The sequence below is a fragment of the Neoarius graeffei genome, chromosome 7, assembly GCF_027579695.1.
Source record: "Neoarius graeffei isolate fNeoGra1 chromosome 7, fNeoGra1.pri, whole genome shotgun sequence".
Classification (NCBI taxonomy): domain Eukaryota; kingdom Metazoa; phylum Chordata; class Actinopteri; order Siluriformes; family Ariidae; genus Neoarius; species Neoarius graeffei.
Genome location: NC_083575.1, coordinates 60,347,381 through 60,374,712, shown reverse-complemented (window position 1 = coordinate 60,374,712; position 27,332 = coordinate 60,347,381). Strand labels below are relative to the sequence as shown.

Sequence of the window (27,332 nt, the reverse complement as noted above, 5' to 3'; positions counted from 1 at the left end):
CAAAGTGGCCTATATAACTCGTCAAAACTGCAGTACGAGTATATCATTTACAACTGGTTTATTGATATACGGACCAGATATTATGATTATATGAATATTGCAAAGTACATGTTTGGAACTGGAATTACAAATGATGCAGATGTGCTGAATTTAAGTTTTTTCCCCTTCTTCAGTGATTGAATTACTTGTATTGCTTGTCACGAGACAGGCCTCATGGTGGTTACTGCGCATGTGCTTTCCTGTGTACTTTTTTCTTTTCACTAATATCTTTTAGACGGGTTTATATATAACACACAGTCGGGCCACTAATCTCTAAATCGGTATTTCTGTGGTTATATAAGAGTTATTGTAAGAGCTGAATGTATCTATATAACTTGCATTTTAAGGCGAATCAAAATCTGGTTTGAACTGCAACAGCGCGGCCACTTTTCACCACGTCTTCTGTTTCACCCGAACTTTATTACGGACACACACAAGAAAGCACATCATGCTGAAGAGTTAGCTGATACTGTAGATTAAACGTTGCACAGATGTCTGAAAACCGAACCGACTCAGAAAGAGAAAGCGGGGTTGTGTTGGGCTTTTTAGAGGAGGCAGAGCCTTGGCAGTTCGTTAGCGCTCAGTTTCCCAGTAAAGTCGGCGGGAGGCCCGCCTGGCTAAGCCAGCTGAATCTACCAACCGTTGCCGAGCTCGTGTGTGAGAAATGTCAGCTTCCGACAGTGTTTCTTTTACAGGTTTATGCCCCTATTATCGGACAAGAGCGGAGTTTTCACAGGACACTGTACGTGTTCTGCTGCAAGACACCGGAGTGTTACACTGCAAACGACAACCAGTGTTTGAAAGGTAATGCTACTTTGACAGGGAAACCGGAACACGGCAGGTTGCTGCTGAAAACAGTGCCGGGAAATATTGTTTAAAGCAAAACCACAGAAGAACCAACCACCAGGTAGATGGTTCTTTTAATTAAACAATAATTTCGCACTAGTTAATGGAAATTCTGGCTTCTTCGTGTGTGGTTTATTTGGCAGACCATTTCGGCTCTTTTCAGTGAGTCAGATCATTTTCTTAGCTCACCGACATGAGTCGACTCTTTCGGATCCCAAAGGGCTCACTGCCATTGTCCTAACCATAAGAGAGCGATTTCAGGGTGGTGTAGTGGTTAGCACGGTCACAGCAAGAAGGTTCTGGGTTCGAACCCAGCGGCCGGCAAGGGCCTTTCTGTGTGGAGTTTGCATGTTCTCCCCGTGTCTGCGTGGGTTTCCTCTGGGTGCTCCGGTTTCCCCCACAGTCCATAGACATGCGGTTGGGTTAATATGGGACGGCCTTGGGCTGAAGTGCCCTTGAGCGAGGCACCGGACTCCCGACTGCTGCTAGCATGGCTGCCCACTGCTCTGGGTATGCGTGTTTTCACTGCTTCAGATGGATTAAATGCAGAGAGGAAATTTCACAAGTGTGTGATGAATAAAGTTGTGCTTTCTTTCTTTAACTGTTTAATTAAATCTCTACCATAACTGCGTTAATTAATCTGCAGACTGTTCAAATCCTTGTCAGTTTAAATCTGTACAGTAATAATGGATAGCTGGATAACTTTTGTATCCAAACTTTCCACTCAAACTTTTTTTTAAAATTATTGAAAAAAACTCATCTCTCATCTGTAGCCGCTTTATCCTGTTCTACAGGGTTGCAGGCAAGTTGGAGCCTATCCCAGCTGACTACGGGCGAAAGGCGGGGTACACCCTGGACAAGTCGCCAGGTCATCACAGGGCTGACACAGACAACCATTCACATTCACACCTACGGTCAATTTAGAGTCACCAGTTAACCTAACCTGCATGTCTTTGGACTGTGGGGGAAACCAGAGCACCCGGAGGAAACCCATGCGGACACGGGGAGAACATGCAAACTCCACACAGAAAGGCCCTCGTCGGCCACGGGGCTCGAACCCGGATCTTCTTGCCGTGAGGCGACAGCGCTAACCACTACACCACCGTGCCACCTTATTGAAAACTTTTAGACTTAATTTGAGGTGTGAATTAAGACCATGTAATTCAAATGACTACTCACAGGTTTATGAGCACTAACTCTAAAAGCTCACAAAACATCAAATATGAGTGATGAACTATTGCCATTTCCACCACTGTAATAAAATAAACACATGATCCCCTTAGTTATGCTTCCTGGACCTTCCTTTGAGAATCATGGCTATAAAGAATATTTAACACTTTTAAGTGTGTTAATTCATTTGAACCATTATCACTTTCTGATCTTGCATAGGTTGTCCTAATATAATGAATCACCTTTCTGCAGTGTATAGAAGCCAGTTACCAAGGAAAAATGACTTCTATCCCTATGATCCTCCCGCTGATGAAGAGCCTGCCACCAATGCAGATGATGAGCATATACTAGGATCAGGAGTGAAACTGTGCAGGCTATGTGGCTGCGCTGGACACAAAGCATGTTCTCGCTGTCATAGCGTCACATACTGCAGCAAAGAGCATCAAACCATTGACTGGAAACAGCGTCACAAGAAAGAATGCAGTAGTGAACGTGAGCACTGAAAGATGATCATATCCCAGGAATTCAGATCTTGTATTCATTGCATAGAGACAGCCATTATACTTAACCTTGTGTTCTTTTTCTTTATAACATTTTGACCAATAGCTTCTTCTGCTGTAAATATGTTTCTGTTTCCTGAGTGGGAGTTGGTAACAGAACCTGAAGAATTCTCAGTCATGGAGGACAAGCCACCCGATTCAAATTCTCTCGTGCAAGCAAATAGTGTTTCTTCAGGTAATTATTTATTTACAAACAAAATTTGGATAAGCGAGATATTTGGTTGCAGTGCTGACCTCTTCCACAGATTTGGAGGAGAGTGAGTTAGAGTCCATGGCTCTCCATGAATCACAGGACAGCAAAATGTTTCAGAAATTTAAGGAGCGCATAGCTACAGAGCCACATCAGGTCAGTAGTAATTAAGAATATAGCCTATAAATCCATATTTAATAAACGAAGCTGGGCTAGTTAAAGGTGGGCAGGACATATTTCAGCATAAAACAGGGGTATACTAGCCAACTAAGTTAACCCAATGTGCCCCCCCCAAAAAAGACAAATCGAGGCTTTTTTTTTTTTTAAAGGTCTTGCGATATTGCAGAGAAGGATCTCCACTTTGGGTGTCATCTGAACATGTGCCCAGCAAAGAAGACATTCCGAAATGCTCATGTGGCACCAACAGAATCTTTGAATTTCAGGTAACCCCCCCCAGAATTTATCATCCTTAGCTTAAGTGCGTGTCCTTGTCTTTGTTTATAGATAGCTTTAGCATTGTAAGAGCTAAATTTAACTTTGGATAATGTTAATTATTCATAAGAATATTAGTTGTGCCTTTATTACATCAGCTCCCTGAACAAGGATGCAATTATTATAAACCGTGAATCAAATTAGAATGTATTTTTCAGATCATGCCTCAGTTGCTTAACCACCTAAAGGTGGACAAACCAGATGCCAGCATAGACTGGGGGACACTGGCCATCTACACATGTGCTGCCAGCTGTGACCAAGGCAACAACTATTCAGCAGAGTTCATCTGGAAACAAGACTTCTCAAAGGATCAGGCAGTTTAACTACCACATAGTATATACACTAACTCTGGCAACAGTGTTACTTGTCATTTGTCACTGTGCTGAAAATAAAATCTCTTTACACCACAGAATTAAGCACATCAATTAAGGGATGCTGATGTATCACAGCACAAAGATCATCGATAAACGGTCGAGCAAGCATCACACTGAACACTCTCCTAGTTAAGATGCTCTTAGCAGTAAGAGGCTTTTGGGAAGCCCACCCCTGGTTGGTTCAAGTAGCAAGAAGAAAAAACAAGTATTAATGGTGGATGAACCAACTCAAAAAACAAAACCCACACCACAGACACAGTATACAAAGCAAAGAGATGGGAAATATTTATTTGCTTGTTTCAAAGCAAATTAACAACTGATGCAAAAAAGTTACGTTAGCAGGGCTTCAGAGGTTGAATATAACTCATATAATGAATATGTATATATCTCTACACCAAATCACAGTCCAGGCTCTCTGCCATTCAAAAAACTTTATGAATAGACAAAGGTCTACAGTGACTTGTGCACTTGGCTAAAAGTAGAGCAAAACTATTGGTTATCAATCTGCACCATGTATTTGGAGTGCCAACAGTAACATGGATGCAAACGTTATTATATTCATTATAAGAGTTAGGCGGAAGACTTGCAACACTTCAGTGAATTACAATGAAATTACAGAAGCAGCTCTCATCATACTGCACATCTGCTTTAACAAAATAAGCAAAGCCCAGCATATCAAAAAACTTCAAATGATCTGTGCACATTACCACATATAGCTTCCTTTGTGGACAAATGGACTTGAACTGATCCAGACACATTAATGGTGTAACATTTAACACTTTAAATCCAACACTCCCCCCATCTTGATAGTATGGTACTTCTAGAAATGAGCCTAAAATAACCTGCCTGCTCATTAAAGGAATGTGCATAATGTTTAAAAAAAATACAGATGGTAAAACCATTAAAAGATTCTGGTAAAATTGTGGACCAACAGCCACAAACCAGCTGAATTTAAAAAAGAAAGAAAAAAAAGAATAAAAGTAATTTCCATTCACTACCTGTGAATAAAATAGTATTTACATAAACAAAAACTAAGAGAATGGATGTCCTAGTAAACTCCGTTCCCTCAAACAAATACAATAAGAAAGTTGCAGGTAATCAGGATTATGGTGCCTTTCTGAATCCTTTTAAGATAGGGTATATATTTTCAAATGCTTCATAGATTTCACCCCTCACCTTTGCACCTGAGACAGAAAAGCATTACATTAACAGCTGCTAAGCATAGCTGTATCTTGATGTATATTTAAAAAAAAAAAAAACCTTACCTGTGAGTACAACTTTGCCTGAAACAAATATTAAAAGCACAATTCTGGGCTTAATCATTCTGTAGATTAAACCAGGGAATAACTCTGGCTCGTAACTGAAAAATAAGCATTTTGCAAGATATCAGTCACAAGCAGAAAAATGGGCTCACCAGAGAAAAATCAAGTACTCTAAAAAATTTACCACACAATACTTTTCATGACAATGAGACATACCTGCTGAACTGCTGATGGGTGAGAACCAGGCCCTCCAGTCGAATTGGGAACTTGACATCACAACTTCCAACCATGTTCTGAATCTTGAAGTCTAGAAACTTGGCTGGGAAACCGAGTTTTTGCACTACTCTTGCATATTTCCTGGCAGCCAGACGAGACTGCTCCTCACTGGGGGGACATGAAACAAACACACCTGTAGCTTTTCTGAGCCGTTGGCAGCAAGGTTTGATGGTAACAAGGTACATTTGCTAACATGCAATAAAATGTGTAGGAGGTTTATTAGGACAAAGTCATCCCTCCCCACCAGAATGAGAATCCTCAGGTTTGGTTGAAACTGTGGTCTATGGTGTTCCTATAAGATTAGGAACTTGAGGTCATAGAGCATGCTCAAATGCACTCATCATAAATCCAAATGTGCATCAAGTGTGTATAATTGGAGGTTTTAAAAATTCCCCCCCATTTACAGATATTTTTACAATACAGATTAAACAAATGCTTGCATACCATACAGGTGAGTGCAGAAGTTTGCAACCTGTAATACCTGGTTTGAAAACGGAAAATACAGACTACCTTCATTTTAAGATTTAGCTACAAAACTTGCATCCTGAAGAGAAAAAGAAATTCTAAATATATGGCAGAAAAACACGGTTTTTGCTTCTCTTTCCATTTGTCCTAAGGCATGGAAACTTTTGCCTTCAGCTGCATTAGCTATTCAACTCAGCAGCAGGACCTCCCTGTGCACTTGCATTCAATACACCCTTAGATAGACATAGATTGAAACAGATACTCTTAAGGAATTTCATTTTATTATTCTTTTTTTTTTTAAGATATTTTTTTGGGCTTTTTGCACCTTTATTGGATAGGACAGTGTAGAGACAGGAAATGAGCAGGAGAGAGAGAGACGGGGAGGGATCGGGAAATGACCTCGGGTCGGAATCGAACCCGGGTCCCCGGATCCATGGTATGACGCCCCATCCACCTGAGCCACGACGCCCCCTTCATTTTATTATTCTAGCCATACTCTTCAGTCCAGTACATCTTTTTCCACAAACAATATTTTCACTGTGTGTTAATGCTGAATGCAGGTTAAAGAAAAGAAGTGTGAAGTCAAGCCAACTTTATTGTCAAATATGCTATACATGCTTGACATACAGCACAGATGAAATTTCAGTCCTCTCTGACCCACGGCGCAAACAGGCAATGCAATAAATAAAAATAGAATAATTGAAAAACAATATATCAAGAGTATAAACACTAGATAAGAACTAGACAGACTAAACACATATATAGAGCAGGTAAACATGAAATAAGCAGTATAAAACAATAAATTAATAGCTGTTAAGGTGAGGTAGTGCGGAATAGTGCAAATGAGCGAAGCAAAGTGAAATGTGCAGACCCTGAGTTCAGTGTGTGAATGAACATTGAGAGAGTGCACGCGCGTGTTTGGGGGGGGGGGGGACAACTGTGAAGGTGACATGTCAGATGCTGAAGGGGGGGCAGGGGGGTGTGCGGGCAGAATCTGTGGCAGGGGGGAGGAGGGGCAGAACAGGGAGGGAGTTGAGCCTCCTGACCACCTGGTGAAAGAAACCATCCTTGAGCCTGCTGGTTTTGGCCCGGAGACTCCGCAGTCTCCTCCCCGACAGCAGCAGACTGAAGAGGCTGCGAGATGGGTGGGTAGGGTTACCTGCAATCCTGATGGCTTTGCGGGTGAGGCAGGAGTTATAGATTTCCATAAGAGAAAGGAGAGAGAGAGAGAGACACACCAATGATCCTCTCAGCTGCTCTCACGATGCGCTGCAGTCTTGCAGCAGGACACTGCAGGTGCCGTACCACACGGTGACGCAGCTGGTCAGGATGTTCTCGATGGTGCCTCTGTAGAGAGTGTGTGCATGATGGGGGCCGGGACTCTTGCTCTCCTCAGTTTGCAGAGGAAGTACAGACGCTGTTGGGCTTTTTTGGCCAGTGATGCGGTGTTGTTGCTCCAGGACAGGTCTTCAGAGATGTGCACACCCAGAAACTTGGTGCTGCTCACCCTCTCCACTGCAGCACCGTCGACAGTTAGTGGAGCATGCTGGGTGTGCGCTCTCCTGAAGTCCACAACAATCTCCTTCGTCTTCTCCATGTTCAGGCAGAGATTGTTGTCCTTGCACCACATAGCCAAGCGGCTCACCTCACTCCTGTAGATCGTCTCATTGCCATTGTTGAGACCCACCACAGTCATGTCATCCACAAACTTAATGAGATTAGAGTTGGATGTTGGTGTGCAGTCATGGGTCAGCAGAGTGAAGAGGAGGGGGCTCAGCACACATCCTTGGGGGGCCCCCCGTGTTCAATGTGATGGTGCTGGAGGAGTTGCTGCCGACCCGTACAGCCTGTGGTCTCCCTGTCAGGAAGTCCAGCAGCCAGTTGCACAGGGAGGTGTTGAGTCCCAGCTGGTCCAGTTTATGAATGAGCTGCTGAGGAATGATTGTGTTGAATGCTGAGCTAAAGTCTATGAACAGCATTCTGACATACGAGTCTTTTGTCTCCAGGTGGGTGAGGGCAGTGGAGATGGCATCATCGGTCGAACGGTTGGACAGATATGCAAACTGGAAAGGGTCCAGGGCAGGGGGGAGGGCAGACTTGATATGCTACATGACTAGCCACTCAAAGCACTTCATGAGGATGGGAGTGAGTGCGACAGGGCGGTAGTCATTGAAGCAGGAGGGAGACGGCTTCTTCGGGACCAGGATGATGGTGGCTTTGAGGCACGTGGGGACAACAGCCTGGCTGAACAAGATGTTGAAGATGTCTGTAAAGACATCTGTGAGCTCCTCGGCACAGTCTCTCAGGACACGAACAGGAATGTTATCAGGACCCGGGGCTTTCCATGCATTTGTCGTCCTGAGAGCTCTCCTCACGCTGTCTGGGGACAGCGTCAACACCTGGTCGCCAGGAGGTAGTGGGGTCTTCTGTGCCGTGGTGCTGTTATCTGCCTCAAAGCAAGCAAAGAAGTAGTTCAACTGATTCAGCAGAGAGGTGGAGTTATCACAGGTCTGCGGCGAGGGCTTGTAGTCCGTGATGGTCTGAATCCCCCACCACAGGTTCCTGGTGTCTCTGCTGTCATTGAAGTAGTCAGCAATGTTCCTGGAATACTGTCTCTTGTAGGCCGACGTAGATTATTATGGTAAAGTGCCTCATAAATAACGTGAAGAGTATATCTCTACATGATAAAAAAGATCAATGTTTTTTTGCTATAAAATGAAAATGTTCTACTAAAAATACACTTTTGCTAGTTAGTAAATTGAACTTGAAAGTGGTCGATTTCATTTACGGTTGCCATAGCGATGAACACGCTTTAGCCAATCAAATTGCGCCTAAGCCATCAGCTCGGTACATCCAAGATGGCAGCGCCCAACTCTGGGTGTGCGTGCCATGTTATCAACTTGGACAACGAGCCCATCATATCCTTTTCAGATACCTCATGGAAAAAATTATCCGAATGTATGGATACTTGGGCAGCTCTAGATGGCCCTGAAAAATTGTTAGCAGTCAATTTCGACAGCCTTTCACGTACCAGTGCTGGCTATCATCGCCGCTGTTACCAAAAGTTTACCGACAAGAGACGACTTGAACAAGCAATAAGAAGACGAGAAAAAGGCTGCTCGCGGACAATACAAGATCATGAAGCTCCCATGCCTTCTCCTCCGAAACTATTAAGATCGGTATTAAAATCATCAGCCGAGAGACGTTCAAAACACGTTCTACCACACGAATGCATAATCTGTTGTAAAAACAAAACTACTCTGGACAAAACAAGTCGAAAATGGAAGAAAGAAAAGTTGGTAATGTGTGAGACCGACGCTGCAAAACTTTTGCAGGCGGCCAAACTGAAGAAAGACAAAAGAATATTAATACAGGTAAATATTTTTTGTTATCATCGAGTCATTCCACGCCTATACGTATGCAATAAGTCTTTTGAAATGAGTTCAAATATCAGTTTTAATATTGGTAAATGTGAAGTGAGTCTTGCAGTGTGTCAGTTGCAAATGTAAAAAGTCTTTTTGTGACTCTGCCAGATGTTCTTGCAGGAAGGCTGAAATTGAATGTTCCGATCTGTGTCACTGTGAAAGTTGCAGCAATCGTCATGTTACTCAGTGTGACAGTGATGATAGTGAGGAGGAGTCATAAACCAAATGAGAAACATTGTGCAGAAAGTTATGTAGACTCATTTATGAATGTACAAAGGATTTAATAATGCAAATCCCTGTGTTAGGGATCAGTGTTTTGTACATCATTGAACTTTGAGCATGGTTTCATTTAAACTGGTTCAAAATTTGCAAGTGTTAATAATGTTTTATATTGCAGTGTAATTTAAAATGTAAAACATAATTAACTGTTTCAAGAAAAACAGTTGTAGTTGTTCATTATCACTGTATGTTTTGTAAATGAGAATTTCTTTCCATACTGATGGAATACCTTTTCTCATAAATTTCATTTTTACACAGACGGTATTCATTTTTAAATCTATTTTATTGCATAGTGAAAGGCAGTTGTGAGGAGAACATTTTATTTTTAGAAAGAGGAAGGTCTGCTGATTAAATTGATATATAGATATTGTAGTCACCAAAAAAATGAGGCCATTGAAAAATTTAGGCACAAATACAGCTTCGGCCCACGGTCTATTGGCCACCCTGATGCCTCGTGACAGGTTGGCCCTAGCTGTCTTCAGGCCCACCTCGTCCCCAGCTCTGAAGGCGGCGTTCCGAGCCCTCAGGAGCCTGTGGACTTCCCCTGTCAACCATGGCTTCTGACTGGCCCGAATAGAGATAGTTTTGGTGACTAATGTCGTCCATGCACTTCCTCATGTAGGCAGTGACGGTCTCCGTGTACTCCTGGAGATCTGTGATGGTGTTGTAGGTGGCCGCCTGTCTGAACATGCTCCAGTCAGTGGTGGAAAAACAGTCCTGGAGTGCCTCTGAGGACCCCTCTGGCCACACACATCTGCTTTGTAGCTGGTTTGGTGACTTTAACCAGCGGCCTGTATGCTGGCATTAGCATAACAGTGGAGTGATCCGAGGCCCCAAGGTGGGGGAGGGCTTTGTAGGCATCTTTATGCATGGTGTAAACATTGTCCAGAGTATTGTTTCCACATGTGGGAAAGTTGATATGTCCATAGGAGTTTTGGAAACACACTCTTGGGGTTTGCATGGTTGAAATCCCCAGCCAGGATGAGGAAAGCATCTGGGTGGGCTGTCTGCTGCTCACTGACGCTTCACTCCTGTTATTGGAGCTGGGAGGGATGTATATTGCTACCAGCAAGATGGCTGTAAATTCCCTCAGCAGGTAGAATGGCCAGCACTTAATTATAAACTCCACCAGTGGTGAGCAGTGTTTGCAGACCACGACAGCGTCACGGCACCAGGCATCACTGATGTAAACACAGAGTCCTCAGCCGCGAGTCTCCCCCCCGACTAGTGCTCTGTCTGACCGGTAGCATGTTAGCTGGGCTAGCTGAATGGCACAGTCCGGGACGGTATCGTTCAGCCATGTTTCCACAAACATGAGGATACAACACTCACAGACCTAGATGAGCGGAGCAGGCGGACATAATCCAGCTTGTTGTCCAGCGAGCGTACGTTGCCCAGAGTGATGGTAGGGATAGCCGGCCGGTGAGGGCTAGCCGCTAGCCTAGCCCGGATACCTCCGCGCTTGCCCCTCTTCTGCTTCCGCATGTTCTGCCTGTGGCACCTCCACTATAGGCTGGATGCAGGAATGGGGGTCAGTGGTTGAGCAGGCCTCCGGAGCAAACCGTAGTCGCATAGCACTTCCGTGTCCGCTGGATTTATATCCGTGAATATAATTCTGCGGATGTCGAGCAGAAACTCACGGGAGTATGTGCGCCTTAAGACTGATGGACGCAACAAAGATGAACAGATACACACTGTTTTAAAACACAAAAAAACCCACGAAAACACCGTTCTGTCGGGACGGAGAGGCGCTGCTGCGTGTACGCGCCGCCATCTTGCAGATATTTATGCAAAGGTCACTTTATGTACTGATAAGGTGGTGTGATGTCCCACTGACACATTTAACTATACGGAATTGGGACAAAACCCAACCAATGACATTGTTTTGGCCCTTCACTCAGCTTGATTTAAACCTGATGCGCATAGTTTGTTAGGGGTCCCCTAGGGGCCACAGAGTCCGTGGAATCACACATATAGAGGGACCCAGTAATTTGGCTTAAAATGATCATACATTATGTACTTTTGGCCATATAGGTACCTGACCATCTCATTCACACACGCTTGAACATCCCATTCAACACATAGTCCCTCTTTGCTGCTATAATAACCTCCCATCTTCTGGGAAGGCATTCCACTAGAGTTTGTAATGTGGCTGTGAGGATTTCAGTCACAAGTGCACTGGTGAAGTGAGGAGAGGAACTGATGTTCATGAAGAAAATTTAGCATGCATTCAGGAGTTCCAATATGTCTCAAAAGTGTTCAGTGGGGTTTAGCATCAGGGTTCTGTGCAGCTAACCAGAGTTCATCCACTCCAGCCTTGGCAAACCATGTCTTCATGGACCTTGGATTGCACATGTGTGCAGTGTCATGCTGGAACACGTCTGGGCTAGGTCCTTTAGTTCCAGTGAACAGAAATCTTAAATGCTAGAGTATACAAAAAGATTCTAGAAAATTGTGCGCCTTCAACTTTTTTTGGCAGCACGTTTGGGAAGACCCACATATACATGTATAATGATCAGGTGTCCATAAACTCTGTTACTAAGTAGTGCAGATTTTGTCATTGGTTTGAATAAATTCTGGGTGTTTCAAATCATATGAACTCACTCTATAACATAATTGGATAATATTTGATACAAAATTTCATCTTCACTTGTTAAAATACCCAAATGAACAAGATTTCATCCTTACCTCTTAGCTCCCGTGCAGACCATCTTGCCTGAACTGAAAATCAGAGCAGTAGTTCTGGGCTCTCGTATCCTCATGATGACGGCCGCAAAACGCTGAAAGTAAGAAATCACTTATTTTATGTAAAACCAGACATAACAGCATATTTTAGATATGGTAAGCCATCATTTAATATACTGTGAAATCATTTAATTTAAAAACAAAATGGTAATGCTCATTTCCACACCCTCAATTACAGTACAACGATTTTTCCCTGCTTCTAACGCAACCGACCCAAGAAACAGTACCTGCTGACTCGAAACTAAACAACTGCTCAAGGGCAGTTGTTAAAGTCAGTCAATTATTTTATACAATATGCAACATTTAGTTCCAAACTACAACAGTAACAATAAAAAGTGCAGAATGAGCAAGACAATTACATTTAACTATAGTTAAGTTTTATAATTGTGGCATCTCTAAAAGCATGAAATATAGATCTGGAGCTTAATTTACAAAAGCCACCTGTTACATATACATTACAGTACAAGGAAATCATTTTCCACATATCTTGGCTTGTTAGGTCAGAGTATAAGGTCAGCCATGATATGGCACCCATAGAGCAGATAGTAAACAAGTATGTGTGGGATAACTGACCATTACTTTAACAGTCAGTTTGTAAGATAGTGCAACAAACGGACTGGAGTTTTTGTTTTAACACAGAAAAGAGAAGGACGTAAAAGTGGGGAGAAAGTACTACCTTAGGATTATATTCAGCATTCCTGGCTCGCAGTGCTATTGTCTTCAGGTCGAGTTTGCATCCCAAGTTCACAGTTGACACAATATTTCTTTAGAATTAATAAAAACACAGGCGAAATGAATTACTACCAGTGAAGGAACAGACTAACAAGATCAGATACAACACACATGCTGTGTACATAAGACAAATTCCTAGTACAACGAGAACTCAAGAGGCAGAACTCACTGTAGTTGAGGAACGATGCCAGAGCTTTCTGAAGCAGGTGTGGCAGGAGTAATGGGGGTCATGGGTGTTAGAGGGGTTGTGTAGAGAGGGGTGTTTCCTGGAAGTGCTGTGGTGGTGGAAACTGCTTGTGAGTGATAAAGCTGAGGAGTCTGGCCTGATGTTCCCACTATCCCACCCTGCTGTTGAGAAGCCGCCTGCTGCTGTTGTTGTTGTTGCTGCTGCTGTTGTCTCTGTTGCTCCTCCAAGAGTGACAGGCTATTGGTGTTCTGTACTGGCTGTGGTGTAAGCCCTGTACCATATGGCATCATAGGGCTAAACATGGAGATACCAGGCGTCATAGCCCCCTACAAACAAAAGGAACAAAAGGCTTATCTGAGAAATAAGAAATGAGACATTTTTCCTCACTTTAAACAAATTGAGACAGTTATTTAGGAAAAAAGACATTTTGGAAATGGAAATTCAGAGATTTCAAGATTTTTTTTTTTAGGTAAACATTCCAGCATACTGCTCACCTGAGGTGATGCAAGGCTTTGCGGAAATGGAGGCAAGCTGTTGTTCTGCTCCATGTTGTCCAGTTATGAAGCCAACAACAGATGAACGATATCAGCGCAGGTGGAACCAGAGACTGAGTTTAGATGTCCAACAGCATTTAGTGAGGAGCCCTTCAAAAACCAGCACATTTATGAGTCATCAGCTCTAGCTAAAGGATCAACTAAAAATGTTTAAAACTATGCAGAACTACTATTGGATTGCCAAAAATCAGTCATCACTACCTTGTTAACCATAGCAGCGTAAATAGATTGGGTTAATATGGGATGGCCTTGGGCTAAGGTGCCCTTGTTAATATGGGATGGCCTTGGGCTAAGGTGCCACCTAACTCCCAACTGCTCCCCCTGGAGCTGTTAGCATGGCTGCCCACTGCTCTGGGTATGCGTGGGTGCTCATTGCTCACCTGTGTGCCTTCACTGCTTCAGATGGGTTAAATGCAGAGAGGAATTTCACAAGTATGTCATGAATTTAAAAAAAAAAATATATATATATATATATATATGCATGCTTTCTTTCTTTAAAAATACACAATACAAGAAGGGTTCGAGTAAACAACTTCCTATCACCGGAATCAGAGAGCCAAAACACTGGACCAGTAACAAGCCAGACTATTGTCTGTTGGACTATTTACAGATGAATGTGTGTGACAGACTCATAACACACATCTTGCATGTTAAGAAAGGACACAACTTGCCAAGCCAGCATCATGCTGATATTTCACATAGGACATTACTTTAAAAAAAAAAAAAAGCACAGACTCTACCAAGTTGATGTCAGTTGTTTTTGTGGCTACTGCCTCATATAGAGGCAGTAGCCACTGTCATTGTACTTTAAGACTGCAACAATTGCGGACTGTGCATAAGCATTACAAATAACCAGAACGGTGAATCGTGATCTCATGTTATCGTGTTGTAAGAATGAATGCGTGGCAGCGGGGGCATGGCCGAGTGTCAGTTTGTGAATGGAGGGCGGGGTCAGGGAAGGTGAGTGGCCAAGGTCGCCACACGTCAATTAATACTAATATTTATTTATATTGTGTGTGTGTGTGTGTGTGTGTGTGTGTGTGTATTTCTTGCAGTGATTGGGTATAAGAGGAGTAGGAGAGCAGAGGAGTGCTGGTTGGGACCAGAATACAACAGTGTGTCTGTATCCTAGAACGCCTGTTTCTAAGCTGAAAAGCAACCATAATAAACGTGTTTGAAGACAAGAAACTGCCTGCCGTACTTGTGTACTACACCCATATCAGGGAAACTTTCACAGTGGTGCTGAAACCCACGAGTACAGAAGGGAGCCCATCCATGGAGTCCTCGCTGTTCAAGGACCTTGTTCATGCCCTCGCCACAGCACAGCAGACCCAGCATCAAGCACTGATCGCCCTCCAGAAGGAGGGGGAACAACACTTCGAGGCCTTGATACTGGCCCAGCAAGAAGACCGCCAGGTGTCCTGACACCTGCTTGTGTCAGTGGGTCCTCGAGCGCCACCGCAGCAGACCCTCCCCACCTCACCCTAATAAAGATGGGTCCGCACAACGATCCAGAAGCCTTCCTCACCCTCTTCGAGCAACCAGCCGAAGTGTGGGGTTGGCTGGTCGAGCAGCGTCCCCACTTCCGCTACTGAACGGTGAGGCGCAGCTCACCGCACTGCAGCTCCCTGCCGACAGCTGGCTCATATACGCCGACTTAAAGCAAGCCATTCTACAGCGAGTCGGCTGCTCCCCAGAACAACAGTGTCAGCGCTTCTGGGCGCCGAGGTTGGAGGTGGTCAGCCGGCCATTCGCGTTCAGCCAACAACTCCGGGACACCTGCCGGCAGCGGCTGAGGGCAGACGACCGCGACGCCGAGGGAATTATTGACCTGGTGACAGTAGAACAGCTCATCATGCGACTTCTGGAAGGAATAGCAGAATAGGTCCAGTGTCATCACCCAGCATCGCTGGAACAAGCCCTCGAGCTGGAAGAGGACCACATGGCAGCAGTTCTGACGGCAGGAAGACACGTTTCCTCTTCTCCCCCCCCCCGTCCTCACCCTGTTCCACCACCGCAGAGATGGGGGCCAGCTCCCCCCCAGCCGGCCCGACGCACCCGTGGTGTCCTCCCGTTTTTCCCTTTTGTGTCTTCTCCCCCTCAGGTGAGTGACATCCATAACACTGGTGCAGAGGGAGAGCCTGGGCCGGCGTGCTGGTGCTGCGGGGAGCTGGGACATCTACAAAGTCAGTGCTCCACGATGGAGGTGGGAGCGGTGGTCCGGGTCCCCGACGTGCCAGAAACCGCCCTCGATCGGGCCAGAGCACATCATATACCGGTAAGTGTACAAGGGGATGCGCATCACACCTTGGTGGATTCCAGCTGTAACCAGACCTCCAGCCACCAAAGCCTGGTGCAAGGTGAGGCACTGGGGAGAGCACAAGTGGTGAAGGTATTGTGTGCGCACGGGGATGTTCACAACTACCCTTTAATGTCCATCCACATTCTATTGCGGGGAGAAAAGCATAGAGTAAAGGCGGCGGTTAATCCTTGTCTCACCCACTCACTGATTTTGGGGACTGATTGGCCAGGGTTTAAAGAATTAATGGAATGTGTAATAAGTGGGTCCTGCATCAACATGTCCCAGGAAGATCTTGGTCTGGCATTGGCTGGGGAAGCCGTCACAGAGCCATCTAGGTCAGCACCATGTCAGGGCAACACGAGGAGCAGCCCGCCCCCCTCTCTCAGGATTCCCTTGAGGATTTCCCGTTAGAGCAGTCTCAAGACAAGACTCTGCAGCATGCATTTGACCAAGTGAGAGTAACTGATAGTCAAATTCACCAGCCAAGCGCGACCCTGGCCTTCCCCTATTTTGCCACTGTTAAGGATAGATTGTACCGAGTGACGCAAGACACTCAAACTGATGAACAAACAACTCTGTTATTAATCCCAAAAGAGCCGTAGGGAACTTGTATTCCACGCGGCTCACTTTAATCCCACGGCAAGATAAAACACTAGCCCGAATAATGGCCTGGTTCTATTGGCCAGGGATTCGCAGGGATGTCCGTCAGTGGTGTGCGGCATGCCGCGAATGCCAATTAGTAAATCCCACGGCCACTCCAAAAGCGCCCTTGCACCGTCTCCCTCTAATCAAGACACCTTTTGAAAGAAATGAGATGGATCTCGTCAGGCCCTTAGACCAGGCAGCACGGGGATATCGCTTTATTTTAGTTCTGGTGGACTATGCAATGCGATATCTGAAAGCTGTGCCTCTCCGCAATATCTCAGCACACAGTATTGCGGAAGCACTCTTCCGTATTTTCTCCCGGGTCAGGATTCTGAAAGAAATCCTGACAGACCAAGGCACTACATTTGTGTCACACACACTGCGCGAACTGTACGGGTTACTGGGAATTCAGCCGCACCAGTGTCCATCACCCACAAACGGATGGCTTAGTGGAACGGTTTTATCAGACACTCAAAAACTTAATTTGGAAATTTGTAAGTGAGAATGCACGTAATTGCGATAAATGGCTCGAGCCCATTATTTGCAGTTCGAGAGGTCCCACAAGCCTCCACAGGTTTTTCACCATTTGAGTTATTATATAGGCGTAAGCCACGTGGCCTTTTGGACGTGCTACGTGAAAACCGGGAGGGAACTTTGCCTAGCAAGAATTAAATTCAATACGTTCTCAACCTGCACACAAAAAACTCCACACACTCACTCAACCCAGGAGAATTTGCGGCAGGCACAAGAAGGTCAAGTCTGACTGTATGACGGGGCACACGCCTTAGAGTTCACACAGGGAGACAAAACCCTCGTATTATTGCCCACATCAAGCTCCAAATTAAATCGCCAAGTGGCAAGGGCCTTTTGAGGTCACATGGTGAGTTGGAGACATCAACTATGAGGTGAGGCGAATGGACAGGGGTGGGGCATTGTAAATTTACCACCGCAATCTGTTAAAATGCTAGAATGAGGAGATCCCTGTGGCGTTGGTGTCAGTAGTCCCAAAGAAGGCGGAGCTGGGGCCAGAAGTACAAAAATAAATAAATAAAAATAATTTTAAAAAAAATCTCCAGCCACTCCGGTCCCTTGTGGAGACCACCTCTCACCAGCCCAACTCACAGAGGTGGCAAAGTTGCAGAGGGAATTTTCCGACATGTTCTCACCCCTGCCTGGCTGCACCCACCTCATAGAACACCACATTGAAATGTCCCCGGGGTGGTGGCGCGGAGCCACCCTTACCATTTGCCCGAACACATACCCAAAAAAAAAAAGGGTGGTCCAGGATGAACTCAAGGCCATGCTTGAAATGGGCATAATCAAGGATTCCCACAGTGACTGGAGCAGCCCGGTGGTCCTGGTTCCCAAGACTGATGGGTCAGTCCAGTTCTGTGTGGACTATAGAAAGGTCAATGCGGTGTCTAAATTTGACATATCCAATGCCTTGCATTGACGAGCTGCTCAATTGATTAGGTCCTGCTCATTTTTACTCGACACTGGATCTAACAAAGGGATATTGGCAGATCCCCTTGACTCCTATCCCGAGAGAAAACAGCCTTTTCCACACCATTTGGGTTACACCAACTCATCCTGCTTCCTTTTGGGTTATTTGGGGCTCCCACGACGTTCCAGCAGCTCATAGACAGAATTCTCCGCCCTCAAGCCGCCTACCTCAACGACATCATTATCTATAGCAATGATTGGCTACAGCGCCTATAACCCCGATTCCAAAAAAGTTGGGACAAAGTACAAATTGTAAATAAAAACGGAATGCAATAATTTACAAATCTCAAAAACTGATATTGTATTCACAATAGAACATAGACAACATATCAAATGTCGAAAGTGAGACATTTTGAAATTTCATGCCAAATATTGGCTCATTTGAAATTTCATGACAGCAACACATCTCAAAAAAGTTGGAATAGGGACAATAATGCCGCATTTCCACTACAAACGCGGCTGAGTCGGGCTGAGCCGTGCCGTGCTGAGTCGGGCTGAGCGGGGCTGTTGGAGTTGCATTTCGACTACAACCGCGCTGAACCGTGCTGGCTGGAAGTGGGTGGACACATTGGGTGGAGTTAGCGAAAGTGGGTGGACGTCACGTGATGTCATTAAGCAGCGCAAACAGTGACATCAGTGAGCTTTTAAGCGGTAGTCTCACGACCCGAATAGTAAACAATAAACATGGAGGACATGGAGTCGTTAGTGTTGCTGGTCTTGGTGCTGTGGCTTGTTGTCACCGACAACGCCAACAGATACTGGCAAGAGCGTATAGATGAGGCGAGGCGCATAAGGCTTCAGAAATTCTCGTAATTCGTAATTCTTCTCCTTCTTCCGGGTTTACGGTGTTTACAGATCCCAGCGCGCTCGCGGGGCGTGTGTGGGCATGTGAGGACACTCCTCCTCACCAATCAGTGCACAGGGGAGTGTCTGCTCACGCCCCTAGCCTCACTCGGCACGGTTTGGCTCGCTTCAGCCCCACTCCAAAACGGTGCGAGTTTTAGGGGCTAAGCAGGGCTGAAGCGAGCTGAGTCGTGCTGGTTTTTGGTAGTCGAAACGCGAGCCGTGTCGGGCTGAAGTGAGCTGAAGCGAGCTGAAAAAGGGTAGTGGAAAAGGGCCATATGAGGCTGGAAAAGTTAAAGGTACAAAAAAGGAACAGCTGGAGGACCAAATTGCAACTCATTAGGTCAATTGGCAATAGGTCATTAGCATGACTGGGTATAAAAAGAGCATCTTGGAGTGGCAGCGGCTCTCAGAAGTAAAGATGGGAAGAGGATCACCAATCCCCCTAATTCTGCGCCGACAAATAGTGGAGCAATATCAGAAAGGAGTTCGACAGTGTAAAATTGCAAAGAGTTTGAACATGTCATCTACAGTGCATAATATCAAAAGATTCAGAGAATCTGGAAGAATCTCTGTGCGTAAGGGTCAAGGCTGGAAAACCATACTGGGTGCCCATGATCTTCAGGCCCTTAGACGGCACTGCATCACATACAGGCATGCTTCTGTATTGGAAATCACAAAATGGGCTCAGGAATATTTCCAGAGAACATTATCTGTGAACACAATTCACCGTGCCATCCGCCATTGCCAGCTAAAACTCTATGGTTCAAAGAAGAAGCCGTATCTAAACATGATCCAGAAGCGCAGACGTCTTCTCTGGGCCAAGGCTCATTTAAAATGGACTGTGGCAAAGTGGAAAACTGTTCTGTGGTCAGACAAATCAAAATTTGAAGTTCTTTATGGAAATCAGGGACGCCGTGTCATTCGGACTAAAGAGGAGAAGGATGACCTGAGTTATTATCAGCGCTCAGTTCAGAAGCCTGCATCTCTGATGGTATGGGGTTGCATTAGTGCGTGTGGCATGGGCAGCTTATACATCTGGAAAGACACCATCAATGCTGAAAGGTATATCCAGGTTCTAGAGCAACATATGCTCCCATCCAGACGACGTCTCTTTCAGGGAAGACCTTGCATTTACCAACATGACAATGCCAAACCACATACTGCATCAATTACAGCATCATGGCTGCATAGAAGGAGGGTCCAGGTACTGAACTGGCCAGCCTGCAGTCCAGATCTTTCACCCATAGAAAACATTTGGCGCATTATAAAATGGAAGATACGACAAAAAAAAAAAAAAGACCCAAGAGAGTTGAGCAACCAGAATCCTACATTAGACAAGAATGGGTTAACATTCCTATCCCTAAACTTGAGCAACTTGTCTCCTCAGTCCCCAGACATTTACAGACTGTTGTAAAAAGAGGGGATGTCTCACAGTGGTAAACATGGCCTTGTCCCAACTTTGAGAGGTGTTGTCATGAAATTTAAAAATCACCTAATTTCTCTCTTTAAATGATACATTTTCTCAGTTTAAACATTTATGTCATCTATGTTCTTTTCTGAATAAAATATGGAATTTTGAAACTTCCACATCATTGCATTCCATTTTTATTTACAATTTGTACTTTGTCCCAACTTTTTTGGAATCGGGGTTGTAGAACACCTTAGGGCTGTCCTAAAGTTGGTGAGGGGTGCGGATCTCACTGCTAACCCGAGAAAGTGCGCAATTGGACGGGTGGAAGTTTGGTATCTGGGTTTCCACTTGGGTCATGGGCAGGTGCGTCCCCAAATTAACAAGACTGCAGCGATTGCAGCCTGCCCAAGACCAAAAAGGGGTTGAGACAGTTCCCGGGGCTGGCTGGCTGGCTACTATCATAGGTTCATACCTAATTATTCGGACGTCACCAGCCTGCTGACTGATCTCACTAAAAAGGGAGCACCAGATCTGGTCCAGTGGACAGAGCAATGCCAACAGACTTTCTCTAAAGGTAAAAGCTGCACTGTGTGGGGGGCCCACTTTTACATTCCCCTAACTTCTCTCCCCTTTATTTACAGACAGACACATCAGACAGGGGGCTGGGGGCCATTCTGTCCCAGAAGATGGAGGGCGAGGAACGACCTGTGTTGTACATTAGCCGCAAGCTGTCGATGCATGAAAGCAAAGCCAGCATGATCGGGAAGGAATGTCTGGCTATCAAGTGGGCGGTCCTCGCCCTCAGATACTACCTGCTGGGACGTCCTTTCACCCTCTGTTCCGACCACACGCCCCATGGCCTGAGTCGAGCAGTGGGGGTATGTGGCAGCAGTTTGTGAATGGAGGGCGGGGTCAGGGAAGGTGAGTGGCCAAGTCGTTACACCTGTCGTTAATTAACGTGTGTGTTTCTTGCAGTGATTGAGTACAAGAGGATTAGGAGAGCAGAGGAGTGTTGGTTGGGACCAGAACACAACTGTGTGTGTTTGTGTCCTAGAGTGCCTGTTTCTAAGCTGAAAAACAACCATAATAAATGTGTGGTTGAACACAAGCAACCGCCTGCTGTACTTCTGTACTCCACCTACATCAGGGAAACTTTCAGAGTGTAACAATAGCGCAATGCATATGCGCAGTAGCCACATGTACCCATAGGGTACCTACTTTTCATTTTTCAAGATAAATGTGAATGGAAAAAAAAAGTATATACTTAAAGGCAGGTTAGGTAATCTTGGAAAAAACAGCAAGAGTAAGATAGATTTTGAAAGTATCCAACCACCTCCCTTCAAAGCCATTCTTCCAAAACATGAACTGCCTGACTATTGCTGGTGGAAAGAGCACACGCGTTGGGGAGGAGCATAGCATTTTCATATCCAATTACCTCACGTCTCATTCAGATGCAATCGTGAGTTGGCCTAGTGGTTAGCATGTCCACCTCCTGCTCAGGAGATCGCGAGTTCTACTCACGGTCGGGTCATACCAAAAACCATTACAAAAATGGTACCTATTGCTGTCTGGCAAGGCACGCTGCAATACAGATGCGAGTGGGGAGTCAAACTCTCGTGGTTACCAGAGGACTAGCCCCCCACTATAACCCTGGCTGTATCCTTGACTTGCAAGTGACGTCGAAGCAAAATAAAGGGTATTCACACGGCAACTTTTACTCCGGTGTAGCACCGGGGCTGCCCCGGTAGAGCATTCACACGGTACAAAGTTATACCAGTGTAGCCCCTGAAAGCTGCAAATCTAACCCTGCTCGGGAGGTGGTTTAAGAAATTTACTCCGGAGTAAATGCTAGTTTGCAGGGCAGCACCGATATAAAATGGGACGTCTGAACACTACAGGGGTAAACTCACTACGCGTGAGGAGAGTTGATTACATACGGGCATTGCATAATTTGCATCCTGGTATTTTGCGCTTCCAAAATGGCAAATACCAACAACAGAACTGCGTGTCTTCCAGTGTTGCCAGGTTGGGCGGTTTTAAGTGCATTTTGGCAGATTTTAACATATTTTGGGCTGGAAAACGTCAGCAGTATCTGGCAACACTGGTGTCTTCATCCACGTTGTTTTCCCGGCGCTTGGTGATGCCGTGACAACCGGGAAAAGGAAGCACTTTTTTTTCTTTTTTTTCACCTTTATTGGATAGGACAGTGTAGAGACAGGAAATGAGTGGGAGAGAGAGACGGGGAGGGATCGGGAAATGACCTCAGGCCGGAACCGAACCCAGGTCCCCGGATTTATGGTATGGCACCTTATTCACCTGAGCCACGACGCCCCCCGAAAGGAAGCACATTTTCACGCATGCGCATATTTCATTTCCGCATTATTACTATCGGATAGCACGGTCGCAAAAACTGCCGTGTGAACGCAAGTGGGGCTGCACCGGTGCTAACACGCTTCTCTCTAGTAAGCAGGTTTGTGACGTGTGAACGCGCCACAAAATTTACACCGGTGTAAGACATATCGCAACAAAATGCATCGATGCAAATGTCTGCCGTGTGAACACCCCTATAGAAACCTGGATGTCGACCGGGTGGATTTACAAATACAGGGTCAAGTGACATTCCCTACAGCACAGTCACTGCTTTAAGCGTTCTTTTAGCTGTGTTGTATATGGTTGTGGTCACAATAGTACTCTTGACCGTGGCACATTTTGATTTTTTAGAATTCCATCCGTGATTCAGAAAGAGGGTGAGGAAACCCTGAGGCTTAGTACAGAGGAGACGAGGGGATCGGGACACTTCGTCCAATAGTTAAGACGTTTCATCCAAAGCCTTTTTCATATACACTATCAATTATTTTACATTTCAGGTATTCTGATGTTCGTGAACGAAAGCCCCGCGAGAGCACTGCTCAGCGCCTAAAGATTAAACGTGATCCAGCCAGCTTTAAAAGTTAATAACTTGGCCAACAGAGCTCACAGTGAAGACAAATTTTACAGGCACCTCCCTCCAAGCCTCCCTCTTCGAAAGAGCATGCTCTCAGGTCGGTAAGACCGTGCCTCAGCCCGGGATTCGCAAACGAAGCCCCCGTGAAAGCACTGCTCAGCACCTAAAGATTTAATATGATCCAGCCGGAAACACAGACATGCAAGCAAGCAGCCTGCAACAACAAGGGAGTTAACTCATCCCAGGGTCAGCAAGTGACACGGGCTGACGTGGTTACCCCCCCTTAGTACGCTCTTTAGTGTTGAAGCGCATGTACTACAGCACTCATTTGCTTCATAAAACTGTTTTACTTCAGTCAAATTCCATTAAGAATTCCTCCTTTTTTCAAACAAACAAATACCTGAAATATAAAATAATTGACAGTACGTATAAAAAAACGCTTTGGACAAAATTGACCTGTATTCTTACTCAATGGTCGGTAGAAGCGTCTTATTTTCAGAAAAGTCTGACTTTTTAAGTAATATGGGTCAAAACCACACAGCTATCTTTGTTCGATTGTTCAAATCATGGTAATACTCAGAAAATTCAGCATTGTTTACAGACATGCTTTCAGCGGCTGCCATCCTAGTTGCTTTGTATATCCACCATCATGACACACGCTCATGACGTAGCACATTTTGATCACGTGGTTGCAAGTCATCTATAGCTGTGAGGCCGAGAACTATGGAAACGGAGATTGGTACCGCTCAATGAGCCCGACTGCATGGCGTGGGACAGACTTAACTTTCATTCAGGTTGAAGAAAACACCTAGCATCATCATCATAATTAATGTAAACAATGGCTATTGTTAGTATTCACAGCTGTCCACAAGCTCGCTAGCTTTAGCAATACGCCTACCCAACCTTGAAGTCTCCAGTCATGCATATTTTCAGAATCATGTTTACTGGCCAAGAACATTAACACACGTACGGTATTTGGTTCCAGCAGCTCTATATCTATCTGTAATCTAAATATCTATAATAAACACTAATATACAATATCTAGATTATGCATAAAAATATCTATAATACACTAATACAGTATACATTATAAAAATGTATGCTATCAACAATATAAAAACAGTACACTCATTTTCATTCCAAATGAAACGATTGGACTTTTTACAGCCCTGTGACTGCCACAGATGACTTTTTTTTTTTAAATATTGCCAGCATTTGATTTATTCATTTCTGGTCAGGATGTAAAGAGAATTTCAAGAAAAAAAACCCAAATGTTTCGAAAAATGACCAACCTTGCTTTATAGACCCCTTCGCAGTAAACGTCATTCATACGTAAGCGGAAATTGCATGCGCACCCTGGACTCAAAAAAGACTCAGCGATGCCTAGTTGTGTTGTCGGGTGTCAGAATCGTAGCAGTGATGGGGTTAAAATGTACAGAATTCCAGCAGGATCTCACCCATTCCAAAAAAATTGCCGACGTCTATGACTACAAGCCATCAAACATGTAGACTGGGATGAAAGCACTATCAAAAATGTGCGGGTTTGCAGTGCCCACTTCATCACAGGTAAGATCAGGCTATTTATTAAATCTTTCTTTTTTATTCTTTCTAGTCTTCGTTTATTGATGTAGCAAAATACTCTGGTAACGTTTGTCTGATTAGCTGGGTCATAGTTACACAATGTAATGAATATTGTTAGCATGTTAACTTAGCTTTGCATGCAATTTTGTTTGTAGGAGAGGTCTCGCTTGACTCAAGCAGTCCAGATTTTGTGCCATCATTATTTGTGTATTCCGAAAATCACAATTTTAAAGCAAGGATGGAAAGGTAAAATTGTGTGTCCTCACTCTAAATGCCAACTTACGTTGACTGCTCTAACCTAGCTCCCGCCCCGTTCAGTTTCATTTCTGGTCTCTGCCTCTCGCTTTTTACGCAGCTCTGATTTCTCTTAGCTGCACTCTTTACACTATCATTCCTTTCATGCCATTACCTCCTGCAAATTGCTGTTTAGTGTTGGTATTTGCTGTTGTAGCTAAAGCCACATTGCCCTCACATCACTGGCATAATTTGATTACAACAAAATGAATATGAATGTCTCATTGTTAATCAAGTTGTACATGCCCGCACATAACAATCATATGCGTCTAAAGACTTGTAGGCACGAAGTTTTTCCTGGGTGTACACTGAAATCTTGTCAATAAGGTATGAGTATATATCTGGCCATTGTATACCAGGGAACTTACTAACATTGTCCGTCCACTCTTTAATTAAATACAGATCCGGTAGGCGATGTCCACTTGTTAGAGTTAACTTATTTATGTAGCATTCTCGATCTTGTAACGACAATTGTTTTGCATAATCTGACAGCTCATAATGCCGGTCTATGGGCAGCGCCATTGTTTCTGAGTCCAGGCTGCGTGCGCATCCTAGCAACGGTCGGTTTGTTTACAAACATGCGAAGGGGTCCATTTTTATATATATGTGATTCCACACTTATGGGTACTGAAATGGGGACATGAACTTATTTTTAAAAATTCACCTAAAACCATTTCTTTTTTTTACCATCAGGTCACAAAACATGTAATCTTTAATGAATGATATGTTAAAAGATAACTTTAATTTTCTGAGATGTAATAAAAACATTTATATGCCAAAGTCAGAACGTAACAGAAGTGTTGTGGACATATACATTCTCAATTTTAACAATGTAGAATTACTTTTTGAAACATAGGAAGGTGATGTTTTAGCAAATATAATTAATAAACATGTGTAGTAGAATAAACATACACATTGTTTCAATAAGATTAACATGGTATATAGCTAGATTGTAATTAATTTGTAACAGACGCGAGATGGACAATCGTAACAGAAGTAATGTAACAGACATCATTTTGGAACTCATAGGCTTGACTTTGGCATATAAATATGTTTTTATTACATCTCAGAAAATTAAAGTTATCTTTTAACATATCATTCATTAAAGATTACATGTTTTGCGACCTGATGGTAAAAAAAAAGAAATGGTTTTAGGTGAATTTTTAAAAATAAGTTCATGTCCCCATTTCAGTACCCATAAGCGTGGAATCACTCATTCATATATATATATATATATATATATATATATATATATATATATATATATATATATATATAAAAAAATGGACCCCTTCGCATGTTTGTAAACAAACCGACACACACACACCTCATTCCCTCTTCAATAAATACACAATAACAGACATTTATTCATTCACCGAGAGTGGAATAAGTATAGTGCTGTACAAGATATAATTTTACCCTGATGCTGGTGCTAACGGAGAAACGTAATCGTTGACTACGAACGAAACGAGAAAATCTGTCCATCGTTTGCTTCTTTTTTTTTTAAACCAGTTTAGACTGAAAAGTGAGAACAGGAATGTGAAGACAGTAAACTTATAAAAATCAACCAAAACGCGCAATGCACAGAAAAAAACTATTTCGCTTCCAAAAAAAAGAACCACTGATTTAGTCCAGAAACTGACTAAAATAAGCAATTACAACAGGATTAAATATTATACCCGCTATGCCTTAAAGTTAAATGTAGCGGCAGCAAACTGGAAATTAAGTGAATGATTACTACTGGCGCCCAGTATTCTGGTTTTAGCTAATGAGGGGGAGGGGAGAGAAGACAACGGTTCGCATCCGTTAACAAAAGCAAATCTGGCGGCAAATATATCAGTCTATGTGCTAATAACGCTAATGGTATAACGTCGTGAGACACCCAGCCTCAGGAAAATCTCACCGGTTTAAGTCAAATCTAGCTACCCTTAGCAAAAGCCCGCTATGCTAATATTAGCCTATCACCGCCAGCAACACGCGCCTTAATAAACATTCCCAGAAATATGTTATGCTGGAAAAAAAATGAATACACAATATACATGAACTACTCATATTAGTAATCTAAAATTACCTCGTCTCAGACTAGGCGCAAAACCATGAACCTTTACAACCAATTCCGCCTGCTCACTAAACTACTTCCGGCGCTTTAACTTCCCTGGGTCCCATGATACCTTGCACGGATTGGGAACACTTCCGGTAAAATGTAAACA

At 44.1% G+C, this 27,332-nt stretch overlaps 2 protein-coding genes across 3 annotated transcripts; one reads left to right on the top strand and one right to left on the bottom strand.

Annotated features, from left to right (window-relative positions):
• The first annotated feature begins 257 nt into the window (after positions 1–257).
• Positions 258–3,709, top strand: pdcd2 (programmed cell death 2). The gene is made up of 6 exons (XM_060924787.1): positions 258–843; positions 2,308–2,547; positions 2,662–2,790; positions 2,861–2,961; positions 3,135–3,248; positions 3,456–3,709. The coding sequence occupies exons 1-6, from the start codon at positions 531–533 to the stop codon at positions 3,618–3,620; spliced, it is 1,062 nt and encodes a 353-aa protein (XP_060780770.1). The 5' UTR covers positions 258–530; the 3' UTR covers positions 3,621–3,709.
• Positions 3,710–3,932: 223 nt separating this feature from the next.
• Positions 3,933–27,279, bottom strand: tbp (TATA box binding protein). 2 transcript variants are annotated; one of them, XM_060924785.1, is made up of 8 exons: positions 27,194–27,279; positions 13,537–13,686; positions 13,025–13,368; positions 12,800–12,887; positions 12,067–12,158; positions 5,150–5,317; positions 4,937–5,031; positions 3,933–4,855 (listed from the first exon to the last, which is right to left on the bottom strand). In XM_060924785.1, the coding sequence occupies exons 2-8, from the start codon at positions 13,588–13,590 to the stop codon at positions 4,776–4,778; spliced, it is 921 nt and encodes a 306-aa protein (XP_060780768.1). In that variant the 5' UTR covers positions 13,591–13,686; positions 27,194–27,279; the 3' UTR covers positions 3,933–4,775. The 2 variants fall into 2 exon arrangements, with proteins under 2 accessions (XP_060780768.1, XP_060780769.1); XM_060924786.1 differs by having other exon boundaries at positions 4,937–4,954.
• Between the last annotated feature and the right edge of the window lie 53 nt (positions 27,280–27,332).

What these genes read in the sequence shown, in the direction of transcription:
- pdcd2 (XM_060924787.1), top strand. Translation starts at nt 531, where the DNA reads ATGTCTGAAAACCGAACCGACTCAGAAAGAGAAAGCGGGGTTGTGTTG. An exon ending in GAAAGAATGCAGTAGTGAAC is followed by an intron (nt 2,548 to 2,661) that starts GTGAGCACTGAA and finishes TTTGACCAATAG; the next exon opens with CTTCTTCTGCTGTAAATATG. An exon ending in ACAGAATCTTTGAATTTCAG is followed by an intron (nt 3,249 to 3,455) that starts GTAACCCCCCCC and finishes TGTATTTTTCAG; the next exon opens with ATCATGCCTCAGTTGCTTAA.
- tbp (XM_060924785.1), bottom strand. Translation starts at nt 13,590, where the DNA reads ATGGAGCAGAACAACAGCTTGCCTCCATTTCCGCAAAGCCTTGCATCA. An exon ending in ATGCTGAATATAATCCTAAG is followed by an intron (nt 12,159 to 12,799) that starts GTAGTACTTTCT and finishes TCTTACTTTCAG; the next exon opens with CGTTTTGCGGCCGTCATCAT. An exon ending in ACCCATCAGCAGTTCAGCAG is followed by an intron (nt 5,032 to 5,149) that starts GTATGTCTCATT and finishes CTTATTTTTCAG; the next exon opens with TTACGAGCCAGAGTTATTCC.